Genomic DNA, 14,285 nt, shown 5'->3' on the forward strand with positions numbered 1-14,285 from the left:
TATCCTCTATAGAGAACCCCTGGCAATAATTTACTTAGCAGGACAGTAGTTCATGCAGATCAAAGCAGCGTTATTTAAGTGTGTCCAGAGGGCAGGATTTTTTTTAGCTCTGTGCCTTCTTCTTTACGGGAAAAGTGAGGAAAAAGGTTTTTTGTTTTTTGTTTTTTTTTTTTCCTGAGAGACAAAACATATTTAACTAAATAAATACTTTACGCAAGTCCAGCACTACTGAAAACTCACATGGATTCTTTCTATTCTTTCTAAAAATTGGGGAAGAAGATCTTCTGCGCTCCAAATCTTCTCAAGTCTGAGGGGAATATAGAACCAAAACATAAAATAAAAAATAAAATAAACGCAGTCTCTTCATGTGAACAGCAGCATACTTCTCCTTCCATTAAACTTGAACATGAGCTAGGCTCCAGCAATGACATGGTTGAGGCGGGTGGCAGCAGTGACAGGGCTGAGCTTTGCCTGCTTCTGCGGGCAGAGCAGCAAAGCCCAGCTCTGCAATCTCAGGCAGTCTGTGCAGCAAGCTCCTCCTCTTCTGCGGCCCTCTTCTCCATTGGTAAAATTCTTTTGCAGGGTCATGTAGGGATCCCACCCCTTCTCTGTGTTTTCACTCTGAAGCTCACACAACTTTACACCTGAATGAACGCCAAGCCTCTGTGGGTATATAAAGGGAACCTTGGGGAGGAATTCCACAGTCAATAGTGCAGAAGCAGGAGAAAAGAAATAAGCGGCTCTCAGCCAAGCAAATCCTCCACTCACCATGCTTCCTCCAGCCATTCATCCCTATCTCATTCCCCTTATATGCATCCTAATGAAAAACTGTTTGGCTTTTAAAAACGATGCCACAGAAATCCTTTATTCACATGTGGTTAAACCTGTTCCTGCACACCCCAGCAGCAACAGCACGTTGAATCAAGCCAGAAATGGAGGCAGGCATTTCGGTAGCTCTGGACTGGATCGCAACAGTAAGTGTGTTTTACTTGTACAGATTTTTTTCCTTTGGGGGAACATCAGCTGCATTCCTGTAGAATGATTTTATTGTATCCTACCTTGAACTATGTATGTTTTGCAAAACAATCTGGGAGCAATCTGCTGCGTGGGTAGGCTGGAGTTCTTTCCTGGCTAGTGATTTTAGAGTTAATATAATTATAACGGTGGCTTGATAATGCAAACGCAGATGTGGTTTGTCCAATACCCACTGAAAAATGTATCTATGAATTAAGCTGTTGCTTCTTTAAAACTCTGCAAAAGGAGAATTCTTTAGAGTGTTGCTATGCACAGTTTAAGGTCATGTTGTCTCACACTTTGTTAATTTCAGAACAAGCACAAATTTGGTAAAGTGGCTAATGGTAACTAACTAGAACTATGTATAGGGAACCACAAAGGATGAAAGGAGGCTTTCAGGCAACATGGAATTGCTCACACACATGTCTAAAATATGCCTAGTTCAGAGAGGTGTAAAGGTTTGATGATGTTCACTGTAAATGAGGTTTATACTACAAAATGTTAGAGAATCGTGCTTTTCTAAAATTCTTTATTCAACAGGTCAAATTGAGGTAATTGCATGTTTCTGTGAAGGACTGAGTGCATATCTGTAACAGGAGATTTTAAATACTAGTATGCTAATGTTTAGCACTGGGAGTGTTCTGTGACCCCTTTTCGGTTTGCTTAATTGACATGCCCAGTGACTACTAGTTAGAGGTATTCAAATTTCTGCCCCTAATTTTTGCTTTATTTTCTCCCTTTAAAAGAGTTCACATTAGTAATCAACTTGAAGACAGAGAGACAGTGTGCAGGACAAATATTTGCCCCTCCTTTTTAAATTTCATCCAACGACAAAAAAGAGTTGTTTGACCTTAGCAAAGTCAAAGCAAGTATGACTGATAATGTCTCTCTAAGAAGACCGAAGTGTTTTAATTGCCTGGAGACGGTTGATTTGGGGGCACAGGAAGTGTCTGATCAGTACTGGTTTTCTGAGCAGTGTGGTGGGTATTCACTGCCAGTGAGAGAGAACCATCACCACAAAAATGCCCAATCTTATACATCCAGGAACAAAAGCCAGGCAAGTCAAAATCACTGCTGGCTGTTTCCAGGTGCATTCCTAAGGCAGCTGCAGGAAGGTGAGCTGGAGTCAGAGGCAGGCAAGCTCAACACACTGTCCAGCCAAACCGTTAACCCTTTCATCTCAATCCCCAGCTGTAGCTCTGTATGCACAGATGTACACACGCACATTCCACAGCTACACACTTCCCTGTGGCTAGGAGCCTGAGCTCAGACATTCTGGGCTCCAGAAATGGAGCAAGACTCCTGACTCACTGTCCACTTTGAGATTGTTTTCAGGAGTTAGAAGAACAATTTCCACAGCTTTTATTAGTTTTGGTTTGGACAGTTCATCAGCCTGTTTTAAAGCCTTTTTTTCCTGGTTAATAAGCCTTGATTTCTTTTCAAATTTGTCATAAGCAATTTTCACTTAAATAACAAAGAGAAGGAAAACTTCAAATATTTTAAGATTAATTTTTGTTTTAATTAACATAAGGCACATGACCAGAAACAGCCAATTAGAGAACATACTTATCAAATCTATATAACTAAAACAGAAAGTCGTCTATGCCTGATAGTCAGGAAATGAACACTGTGGTTCCTCATGCAGTTGTAAATCAGACATGTTAGGTATTTTTCTGCCATAAAATTCATGGAAATGTAGCCAAGTTGTTATGGCAACCATACGTTCCCAATTTAGGGGCTTTTATATTCTTTAAATATTGAGTTGTGGTGGCATTTTGCATTTCAAACATTTTACTGTTTGTATTTTTAAAACATAGCTTGGGAATTTATGTTTAGAACATAGTTATTAAGTTTGATATGCAAAATGTCAATGGTTGTGCCCATATGTATGTGTGACTGTGCAGCTGAATTCTATAATTGAACTAAAATATTACAGTGTGCATATGCGCTGTACACAATATTTAAATACTTTCCACATTTTCTCAAGAGATTTTTGAAAAACTTAATTAAAAGCACTTGCAGACATTAACCAATACGACCCATGAGAGCAAAAACATTACAGTGTACTCTTTGAAGAGTGTATATTTACAGGAGTGGAAGGAACCCTTATTGGAAATGAGACTATGAGAACGTGACTTTTAGATACTTTAATAAACAATCAGTTAATGAAGCAAATGTAAAAGGATGAATCTCTTTCTCCCTCCCTGCCCCACTTCCTCCAAAATCGTTACAGACTGTATGTAGCCTGGTCATTTTGATGAAAGTGTCTTATAAATCCCCCCTCCCCCGACTTGCATTATGAAAATAAACTACATAGTCCTGCAATTTGGATTTTTTTTTTTTTCACTGCAAATTACTTAAAACGAGAAGAAAATCCCAAACACCTTCAGTTGCTTTTTGCCTCTGACGCAGTTTTGTCCTGTTTCCTCTAGGTCGAGTTCAAGTGGGCTGCCGGGAACTGCGGTCCACCAAATACATTTCCGACGGCCAGTGCACCAGCGTCAGCCCTCTGAAGGAGCTGGTGTGCGCCGGCGAGTGCCTGCCCCTGCCGGTGCTTCCCAACTGGATCGGAGGAGGCTACGGAACAAAGTATTGGAGCCGACGGAGCTCCCAGGAGTGGCGGTGTGTCAACGACAAGACGCGCACCCAGAGAATCCAGCTGCAGTGCCGGGACGGCAGCACGCGCACCTACAAAGTCACGGTGGTCACGGCCTGCAAGTGCAAGCGCTACACCCGCCAGCACAACCAGTCCAGCGGCAACTTCGGAAGCGTGTCTCCCGCCCGGCCCGCCCAGCCCGTCCAGCCCGCCCAGCACCGCAGAGAGCGGAAGAGAGCCAGCAAGCCCAGCAAGCACAGTCTGAGCTAGAGCAGGACTGACTAGAAAGCAGCTGCTCCCCAGATTTGACGGCTTGCAAGACTCGAGCCTGCAATTGCTCTTTTCTCACTTGAAAGTGTACGCCTTCCGCTTTGATCAGGCCCAGCGGGCTGTCCTTCTCTGGGACCTTCTCTGGGACTAGCTTTTCCTTTGCAAGTTTCTCAAGATGTAATGAGTACAGTGAAAGCCAGGCATCCTGTGGTTTCCATTCTTAAAAAGCACCTGATGCTGTTTAAACATCCTCAAAGTTTACAGTTTAAAACACGCCGTTCCCTAGTCCACCCTTACCTTTCCCCAATAAAACCCCTTCAAACCAGAAAAGTTAACCAAACAATGTATCTTCACAAAACATTTCGGAAAGGGCCTTTTCCAGTGATTTTCACGGGAACAGTTTGGCAGCTGGGGTTAGCTCCCCTTGAAAGAGAGGCAAATCTTGTGACATTTCACTTCAAAAATAAGCCCAGTAGCTTTTTACAGACTCAGTGTGAAATTATACCCTGCATGTTGACCTCGCTTGGAATGGAATGCCAGCAATGCATGGCTGCAGCTAATAAGTAAAGCTGATTATTTATTTTTCAATGTTGTTATTTAATGAGCTTTCACATGTGATTTTTTTCAAAATGTTATTTTTTTTATGGTTTGAAGCTTTTTCATGTACCTAAATATTTCCCAATATGATTTGTGGTCGGTCTAGAAATATGAAAATATGTGTTGTAGATATGTAAAGTGAGTGTTCTAGTCTCCTCGTATATTACTTGTTTCATCACAAGCTTTGTCAGCACCATGGCTCTCTGTAAAGCTGAAATATGTACACTTGATTACTTAGTCCATGCAATCAGAAGTCAGTTTGACCTCTAATGCCATTGGTTTCTTTTAACAAATATAAACATGGCTAAATGTTATTGTCCTTGCCTCTATAACATGTATAAAAAGGTACATGTTTGCAAACATTGTAAAATAAAGTTGTAAGTGTACCTGGCTCTTCTTGTTGCTGCTGAGGATCAAAATTAGGGCCTCATAAGTGCTGAGCCCTCAGACCCAGAAAAAGTCACTTTCAAGCTTTGATAGAACTATTGGCATTAACAGAGGGGAGAGAGAAGGAGGAGGGGAAGGGGGTTAAGTTGCAAGGAGCACATCAAACTGATAATCTCTGGGTGGGAGAGAGCATTGAAAGGCTTCCATCAGAGTTCCTGCAGAAGTTCCGGGATAGAACTCAGTTTTTAAGTTTTCCGGGTCATCTCCATGTGCGGCTAAGTTTGAGAGGAAAGGAAGAGAAATGGGCACAACATCCTACCTTGGGGAACTTGGAACACTCTTACATGGCCCCAAATCACAAAAGGAAAAAAGTTCTAAGCTAATTTATAGTTTTCTCAGGTTCATACCATTAGACTAAGTAACATAATGATAGTCTTTGACAGGATCACTTGCTTAGATGACTGACGATAATTCAAACATGATTGGTCCCTGCTCCACAAGAGAATAATCAGAGAGGCTAGCTTTCCGCTAGCTGATGGGTAAGGACTCCTTAGTTCTCCATAGTGCTGGGTTGGTATCATATGTGTGTATAGAATGCTATCAGATTGAAACAGAGAGACCAGAAAACAGCTCCAGCCTACAAATGCCAATTTACTATTGATTTATTTCCAGATCTTAAACTGTTTTACAGTACATCATATCAATGCATGGGACATCCCCATTTATTTTACTACACCAAAATGTGTCAGATTATATCCCTGTCTTCTTTGCTGAATCACAGGAACTTGTCCTGACAATGGCTTTTCAGACCCAAGAAGTCCCTGCCTTTTACTAATCACTGAATGAATGTCTCGGTGAAGATAAAGTAAGAGCAGATTCTGATTAATTAGGGTGTGGAATAAAGTAAGCTCACAAAGAAGACTTCCAACAGTCTCCACCGAACTAAGAAGTGGATCTATTTTTCATGTTCACATTCAGTTTGCCGGTCTATGTCCGGCCACATTGCAGTGGTGATGTGCTCAGTGTGTGATATTGAATGCTAACTGAGAGGAAACGGTCAGCAACCAGCTGGAAAGGTCTAGGGCACAAGTAAAGTGAAGTAAAACTGAAAAGTCAACAGAAAGGGCCAGTTTTAGTTATTATCTTTAAAAAATGTTGTGTCTGAGCTGCCATTTACACATTAGGGCTCTTTAAACAGTTGGCTCAGGTTGGTGACCTGTACATAATTTTATTATTACCTTAGTAACTATCACTTCAAAATGATAGACTGTGATACTTTTAGCATGGAATGTCTTCTAGTTTACTCTCAGAATATCCACCCCCAAAGTTATTTATTTATCAAGTAATTATTTTGGTTACTATGGATAAAGGGACTTTTTAAGTACTTTGCTAGATATGTAGATGGATACATTGATACTTATAGATATACTAGACAGTTATACATACATGTATATTAGTAAGAGTAGGGAAGAATGATTACTAGTACATATGCAAATGGATAAGATGTGTACCAAGCATGGACATGGAGCCTTTAAAGTGTCTGTCTGCAGGGCCAGCAACACAGTGCCTGTTAGCAAGTCTGGTGGCCTGAGTTCAATCCCCAGGCCTACATGGCAGGAGGAGAGAAATCACTTCCACAAGTGGTCCTTTGACTCCTGCCTGTGCTTGTCTGCATGCCCACACAACACACTAAATTAACCTACCAACTTTAAATCTGTCTCTAAAAAGTTAATATGCTAGTACCAAGCCACTATGATTTGCTAAGTATACTAATTGGAACTAACTAACTAATGAGTCTACACTTGAGAGTGGAGATAGGAGAACCAGAATGTCAAGACTATTTTCAGTCACATAGGGAGACTCACGCCTATCTCAAAACAGTAACAAGAAGTAACAAAAGATAATAATTGGAACACTTTGTTAATCATCTTTATTTTACTGGATTAAAAAAATCCATCAAATTTAGTGTATAGGTGTGCTTAATTAAAAAGACAGAATCTCTGATGAAGATACAGCTCAGTTAGTAGAGGGTTGGTCTAACATGCACAGACCTCTGGTTCAGTACCAACATTACAGAAAAACTGGGCATCACAGTGTTCAGCTGGTAGAGGCAGGAAGATGACATCTTTGAGTTCATCCTTGGTTGCCTAGTGAGTTTGAGGCCAGCCTGGGCAACATGAGACCCCATTTCCTAAAAAAAAAAAAAAAAAAAAAAAAATTCCAAAACCACAAAAACCCAAACAAACCAAAACTTAGTTCATTCCTGTCCTTTCTTAAATGGGTAAAGGACAATGGAATATTTTATTGTGTAATATGACATGTCTATCAAATGTGGTGTTTTTATTGGACACCATTTAATGTTTGCACAAAGAAGTTGTAAGTGAAGAAAATAGTATCTAGCAGCAGGAAATTTTTTAAAATTATATAATATTGAAAAATTCAAGTGCTTGATAGCTTCTTTTTAATATTTTGTTTTGTGGGTTTTTTTTTTTTTTACCATCATTAGGAATGTTTAGGTATTAAAATCTCATTCATTTTATTTGAAATCAGAGCATTATTTGGATTACATTTAAATTTCAGCAACACTTGTTAGTCTTAAAATAATAATTCCATACCCTAAACGCAGCACTTATGAACTTTTCTAGTAACACAATCTCAGTAAGAAATGAAAGTCATGTATGTGGTCAACAATAGATATTTGAATGAATAAAGAAAATCTGAATATTTATTCAACAACAAAGAAGAAAAAAATGGGCCAGTGAGATGGCTAAGTATGGGTCTCACCACGCCTGACATCTTGAGCTACGTCCCTGAAACCCAAAAGCAAGCCAGAATGCAGCGATGCTCCATGGCCTCTGCTTCAGTCCAGCCTCCAGGTTCCTGACCTGCCTGAGTTCTTGGTTACCTCCAGGATGGACTATGAGCATGTCATGTAAGCCCAGTAACCCTTCCTTCTCTAAGGTGCTTTAGCTTATGGTGTCCATCTCATCAATAGAAAGCAAACCTGGAGAAAACCCTTCCTCAAGAAAAAGAGATTTATTTTATTTTTATCTGTGTGTATGTATGTGTCTGCATGTGAGTATGGACATGTGTATATTGTTGGTTGTTTTATCCTTTTGGGTCTTTGGTTTTGCTGTTTGGGGGTGCCCACCACCCAGCCCCCAATAAACACACTGAGACTTACAATTACTTATGAATGCCTGGTCTTAGCTTGGCTTATTTCTAGCCAGCTTTTCTTAATTTAAATTATCCCATATATCTTTTGCCTCTGGGCTTTTACCCTTCTCTATTTCTGTATATCTTTTCTTCCCAGTGTATAGCTGGGTGGCTGGCTGGCCCCTTCTTTTCTAGCTCCTTCATTCTCTCAGATTTTTCTTCTCATTTATTCTCTGTACCTGCCAGCCCTGCCTATACTTTCTCCTGCCTTGCTATTGGCCATTCAGCTCTTTATTAGATGAATCTGGTATTTTAGACAGGTACAGTAACACAGCTTCACAGAGTTAAACAAATGCAACACATCTTTACATCATTTAACAAATGTTCCACAGCATAAACAAAAATAACACATCTTAAGATGATATCATACAACATGTGTGCATGGGTGACAGATCCCTTGGAGCTGGAGTTAAAAACTGTTGTAAGTTACCTGATGTGGGTGCTAATAATTGAACTAAGGCCTGTTGTCAAAATCTAAAACACTCTCATGAACCATTCGTGCAGCCTGCCTCCTGTTTCAGTTTTAATTGTTATGTGTGTGCATGTAGACTCATGTGGCCAGCACACACGAAAGTCAGAGGAAGACTGCAGACGCCACTTCCCAGCATCCATCTTGGGCCTCCTACTTGTCACTGTGTACACGGATCTGGCTGGCCTGCAAGCTTCCAGGATTCCCCTTTCCACCTCTGGCTGGAGCACTGAGGTTACAGACATGCTTCTGAAGACCCAAACTCAGTTCCTAACAGCTGCTCAGCAAAGGCTTTATACCGCGCCATGCTCTCAGCACAAACTCTTCTTTGAGTTGCCTTGTCGTGTTTGTTTGTTTTTTCCAAGACAGGGTTTCTCTGTGTAGTTTTACGCCTTTCCTGGAACTCGCTTTGGATACCAGGCTGGCCTCGAACTCACAGAGATCCACCTGGCTCTGCCTCCCCAGTGCTGGGATTACAGGCGTGCGCCACCACTGCCCGGCTTTGTCGTGTGTTTTATAATAGCAATGAAGCAAGTGCTTCATCCAAGAGAACTGTGGTGCCGATTATAACACCAGAACAAGCCCCATCCCTCTCTACAAATAAGATACAAATTTTAAAAAGCATGGCAAGTGGAGTCCTGATAGAAACGCAAGAGTTCAGTGGGAAGGTGACTCCCAGAGGAGAGCATCCTATTTTTTTTTTAAATAATAGAATTCCTTCCCTTGAGAACAGAGAGAGATGGCTGCCAGCATGTTTCCACTGGAACTTATCTTGAATTCAAGTTGTCTGTCTCCACTTCTGAGCTAAGCACACATTTGGCAAGTAGCAATCTTTGTTACATCCGCAAAGAAAGTAGACAACCCAGCAGGCATTGTAGACAGCCCAGCAGGCATTCTGCTTACCGGTGTTTGTAAATCACACACTCCAACAATGTATTTGGCACATTAACCCTGGATATTGTATGAATAGTCTTGAAAAGCTGTATCATAGGTGTTACAGCAGAAATCCTCATGGAGAGACGGTTCATTTTCTCGGTTCAAATATTTAGTAACATGAATTAATGCCAAGCTGACTGCATAATCATTTCCAGAGCAAATCAGACCAAAGGGTAGCGTACCACCAGGCCTAGCCAACTTGCTGAATTATTTTCTGTTAACAGATGAGTCAAACAGTTGGAGGATTTCTATAAAGAAATGAAATACTTTCTATAACTTTAGTAACTGGAAACCAAGAGCTGCCTTATATTACTGATTTTATTTTCAGCCACGGAAATAAATCAGAATGTTTAAATTGAATGACATTGTCAAAGAGGCCCAGATATTTTATCCACAGTTGATTGTCATCAAGATGACTAATTGTTTGATGTGGCTTAAAGATAAGCTACCACTGAAGTACAGCTATTGCTTTTGCTTGCTTGCTTTCTCTCTCTCTCTTTCTTTCCTTATTTCTTTTTTCCTTTTTGTTTTGCATGTGGGGTATGTGGATGTGTGTGTGTGTGTGTGTGTGTAGGCCAGGGTAGAATGTGGACCATCTTTCTGTCACTCCCTGTCTACAGGCAGGGTTTCTCACCAGACTGGAAGCTCATTATCTGGCTAGGCTGGTAGCCAGGAAGGCCTCAGGATTCTCCATTCTCTGTCCCCCAATGCTGGAGTCTTGTGGGTGCTGGGGATTTACACTCAAGTCCTCATGCTTGCAGAGCAAATATCCTTCGTTACTGACTACCTCTCCAGCTGCCCTTTTCTATTTTTGCCCCTTTTAATTATATTTTTAAGTTAGGGTCTAAAGTAATGGCTTTCATTATGATATATATTTGTAAAATAATTTTGTGTGTATCCAAAACTTATCCACTGCTATAACCTGCATAGCTCAGAAAAGCTGGTATTGGGTGGGCTGTACATACTCTGATGGGGACATACCATCAGTGGCCCAGAAACTCAGTGTGTTTATTTTATACATCTGAATGTGTGGGTGGGTTTACTGGATACAGCTGAACAAGGAAATAGAATGAAGTCGGTTTGGTGGTGGGGTCTATAGGGGAGCAGTTCCTGGCTGTAGTCCCCTGAGAGGAGGAAGCGCCAGTTGATACTTTCTGCACACTGCCCATAGTCATCCTTGGACCAGGAGAAGGTTTTGCCATTTCCCTGGGTCTGAGACACTGGAGTGCTTGTCACGGCTGTACTCACATCAACAACACACATTTGCCTTTCACTTTTTGGATTCTCAGGGCTTCCTCTGCTTCCCAGCATCCACACTACCCTCATCTCCCCTGCAGATTCACTTCTGTCCCACAAAGCTGCCCTTCTGCTCTCATATTCACATTCAAGTGAGAGAAAGCATCCGCATCTCTCTTTATGAGTCTGGCTTACTTTACTGAGCACAGTGAGCTCCAGCTCCATCAATTTTCCTGCAGTGTTGTGGTTTTGTTCTTCTTTATGACCAAATACAACTCCATTTAGTGGATGTACCACACTTCTTTATTCACTTATCTGCTGGCAGGCATCTCGGCAAAGAGTGTGGCAATATACATGGGTGAACAAGCATCTCTGTGATTCTGATGCCTCTGGGCACATGGCTCAGGGTGTTTTATCTGGACCACACAGAAGTTCTCTTATTAGTGCTTTTTAGAGCCTCCAAACGGACTTCCAGACTTTCTCCCTGCCAGGGGGTAAGTGCTTTTCACCCACATTTCTGTCAGCATTCTTATCATTTTTTAAAGTATAGTCATTTTCATTGTGGTGAGATGGACTTTCTCAATTTGCATGTCCCTTGTAATCATCACGTTTTTCAATAGAAATAAATTCTTCATTTGAAATTTACTATATATAATTTATACAAACTTTAACTTTTTTTAACCTTATACCAGGGCAAATATGCTAAAAAATGATCATTAAGTACCTTCATTTGCAAAGTGGTTAATCTACATTTGGCATTTAAAGACAGTCAAAAACACTGAACACAGCCATAAAGCAACCAGAACTTTGAATGGTTCTCTACAGTATGCATTTGACATTTCATTTATTTTATTTATATACATGCCAATCTTACTGCCTAAGTGTCCTGATAATTGTTTGCCTTGTTTCCTCTCTTATTTTTCATACATGGTTCATAAGTGATAATAATTTTTTGCTTTAAACATATTGTATTTGTGTTATTTTACTTATGCGACTCTGTATGTGTCCATGTGCATGTGTATGCAGGTGCCTGTGGACTCCAGAAGAGAGTGCTGGATCACCTGGAGCCTGAGTTACAGGCAGTTATGAGCTGCATCATGTCATTGCTGAGAACTGAACTCTGATTCTCTGCAAGAGCAGTGTCTTAGTTAGTGTTTTATTCCTGTGTTGAGACACCATGACCAGGGCAACTCTTGTAAAGGAGAACATTTAACTAGGGATGGCTTACAGTTTCAGAGGTATAGTCCATTCTCATCATGGTGGGATACATGGTGGCATGCAGGTAGACATGGTGCTGGAGAAGGAGCTGAAAGTTCTATATCACGATGGCAGGCAGCAGGAAGTGAACTGAGACACACTTCCTCCAACAAGGCCACACCTACTCCAACAAGGCCATGACTCCTCCCACAAGCTCACACCTCCTAGCAGGGCCACTCCCTATGAGCCCTTGGGGCTACTTTCTTTTAAACCACCACAAGCATCTTGTGCTCCTAACAGCTGAGCCATCTCTTCAGCCCCAAATTTTTGTCTTTGGAAAGAGATTTCTCAAGTTCAAAGTGTTAAAAGAAACTTTCTTTTCATGGTTTTCTTTATTACAAATCAAAACTAAAACCTATCAAATGCACTTAACCATCTAATGAAGGAATTGTATTTTACTACTGACAATATTTTTTCTGAGTTGATTAATTTTGTCTTCTTTTTTAGAACAATACATATTTTACATTTAACCTGTGATTGTTTGATATTTCAAAAAGTAATGCCATTTTCAATTCAACCCATTTGTATAGGAGAATATGCAGGCATGACCTGGTGGCCAGCCTACTCGGCATACTGCACTTCTAAATAAGAAGCACGACACACCATGCTCCTGAAGTCAGAACACTGAATTCTGAAGTAGCTATAGCTGGTGTGCAGATGAGTCTGCACTCTCCATGTCTCTTTTAATGTGCTTCTTGTGCCTAGAGACCAATCTCAGGCAATGTGCTAAGCAATCGCAGCTGATAGGCTTCCTCTGTATTAATGGTTGCTCACACGCAATAAAAGACTCTGTTCCCTGAAACCATCTCCAGAGTAGTTTATTTCCATGCCCTTACCAAGCCACCCATGGGCATGGCTGTTAGGGGATGCCCAGATAAGGACACCACATTTGCAGTGGGTCCCAGGATGTGTGGACTTGAACTTAGAAATCTGCTGTGTTGCTAATTGGTTGAGTGACTCATAATCATAGCTTCAGTTTCCTGAGTCTCTGATACTTGACCAGGAAGATAAGGTGACTGAGCTACACAACATCTAAAATGTCTGGAAGCTCCCAAGCCTTCTCTTATCGAAGACAACATGATTGCAGTTCCAACTATAATGACTGACACAAACATCGTTTCATGTATGTTGTTCCCTAGTTCTGATTATTTTCTAGTTCACCTAGTCATGTAACTTCAGAGTAAGGTTTTGGCCAAAGTTCTTATAAAAGTTGACATATTGCCTCATGTTCCCTGTTTCTGGAAGTCATGCAACATATGCGGGAAGGAGAGACCCAGCTCTGGGAGAATGAAGACTCCACCTTCTTTCAGGCATTTCCCACCCTGTCCAAACACCAGGATGATATTAAGGGCCACGGAAAAGTGGAAGGTCTTTGGAACAACATATTAGAGTTTTTTCTTGTTAAAAAGCTCTACTGTGGATCTACCTACTTGGTTCTAGAGAAAATGATAAGAAAAGGTGAGCGTAACCTATAAGGTTTTATTGTAAAATCACATTATGATGCTAATGAAAGGTTTTCTTTGGAAAAGGTTGAACATATATATTATGACAGCAACAGAACAGAGGTCTTTGTAGCAGACAAGTTTTATGTGTCTTTAAAGTCATCTACCAACCAGCTCCTTCATCTACCAGTTGTTGCAGACATGGTCTGTGTTTGTCAGGTTCTAAGAATACAGCAGTGAACAAATGGGAATCCAATGGGAAAAGCACACGTGTCCTACTGTCAAGTGCAAAGGTAAATGCACATGATCCTTTGAACAAGACTTACAGGGCAGCATTGCTCTCATATTGAGCTGAAAACTCTTTGGACAACAACAGGAAGACTGTATTTCAGAAGACAACATTGCCATTGCTACAAACATTTGAGTTAAACGCTTGCAAATAAGAAGAGTATAGTGGAAAAAATACATAATCTGGTTTTGATTATGAAGTCTGGCAAGAACAGCTGAAACCTCTATTTTTAGTAGATATAATCTTAGTAAAGATTTTCAAAAGCATCTATCTTTATATATAAAATTACTAGATTAAAAACATTTAATTTTCCCTGTGGTGTACAAATGTGTATACATATGTGGATGTGCTCACTTGTGTGCATGTTTGCAGCAACCAGAGGGTAACATCATATGCCGTTTCCTATCACCCTCCACCTTTTTCTTTTCTCTTTTGAGACAGTTTCTTCCTGAATCTGGATCTTTGTTTTGGCAAGTCCCCAGGATCTGCCTATGTCCCGCTCCAGATGGCGGGCATGCTCCACTTTTGTATGGGTGTGAAGCCAAAGGCCATTGGCGAATGTCTTCATCAATTGTT

General features: G+C 40.8%; 1 protein-coding gene across 1 annotated transcript; it reads left to right on the plus strand.

Annotated features, from left to right (window-relative positions):
• Positions 1-519: 519 nt before the first annotated feature.
• On the plus strand, positions 520-4,868 carry Sostdc1 (sclerostin domain containing 1). Its single transcript, XM_036206140.1, has 2 exons — positions 520-974; positions 3,447-4,868. Exons 1-2 carry the CDS (start codon positions 770-772, stop codon positions 3,878-3,880), a joined length of 639 nt encoding a protein of 212 aa, XP_036062033.1. The 5' UTR covers positions 520-769; the 3' UTR covers positions 3,881-4,868.
• Positions 4,869-14,285: the final 9,417 nt, after the last annotated feature.

Source organism: Onychomys torridus, chromosome 14 (genome assembly GCF_903995425.1).
Source record: "Onychomys torridus chromosome 14, mOncTor1.1, whole genome shotgun sequence".
Lineage (NCBI taxonomy): Eukaryota > Metazoa > Chordata > Mammalia > Rodentia > Cricetidae > Onychomys > Onychomys torridus.

What these genes read in the sequence shown, in the direction of transcription:
- Sostdc1 (XM_036206140.1), top strand. Translation starts at nt 770, where the DNA reads ATGCTTCCTCCAGCCATTCATCCCTATCTCATTCCCCTTATATGCATC. An exon ending in CTCTGGACTGGATCGCAACA is followed by an intron (nt 975 to 3,446) that starts GTAAGTGTGTTT and finishes TGTTTCCTCTAG; the next exon opens with GTCGAGTTCAAGTGGGCTGC.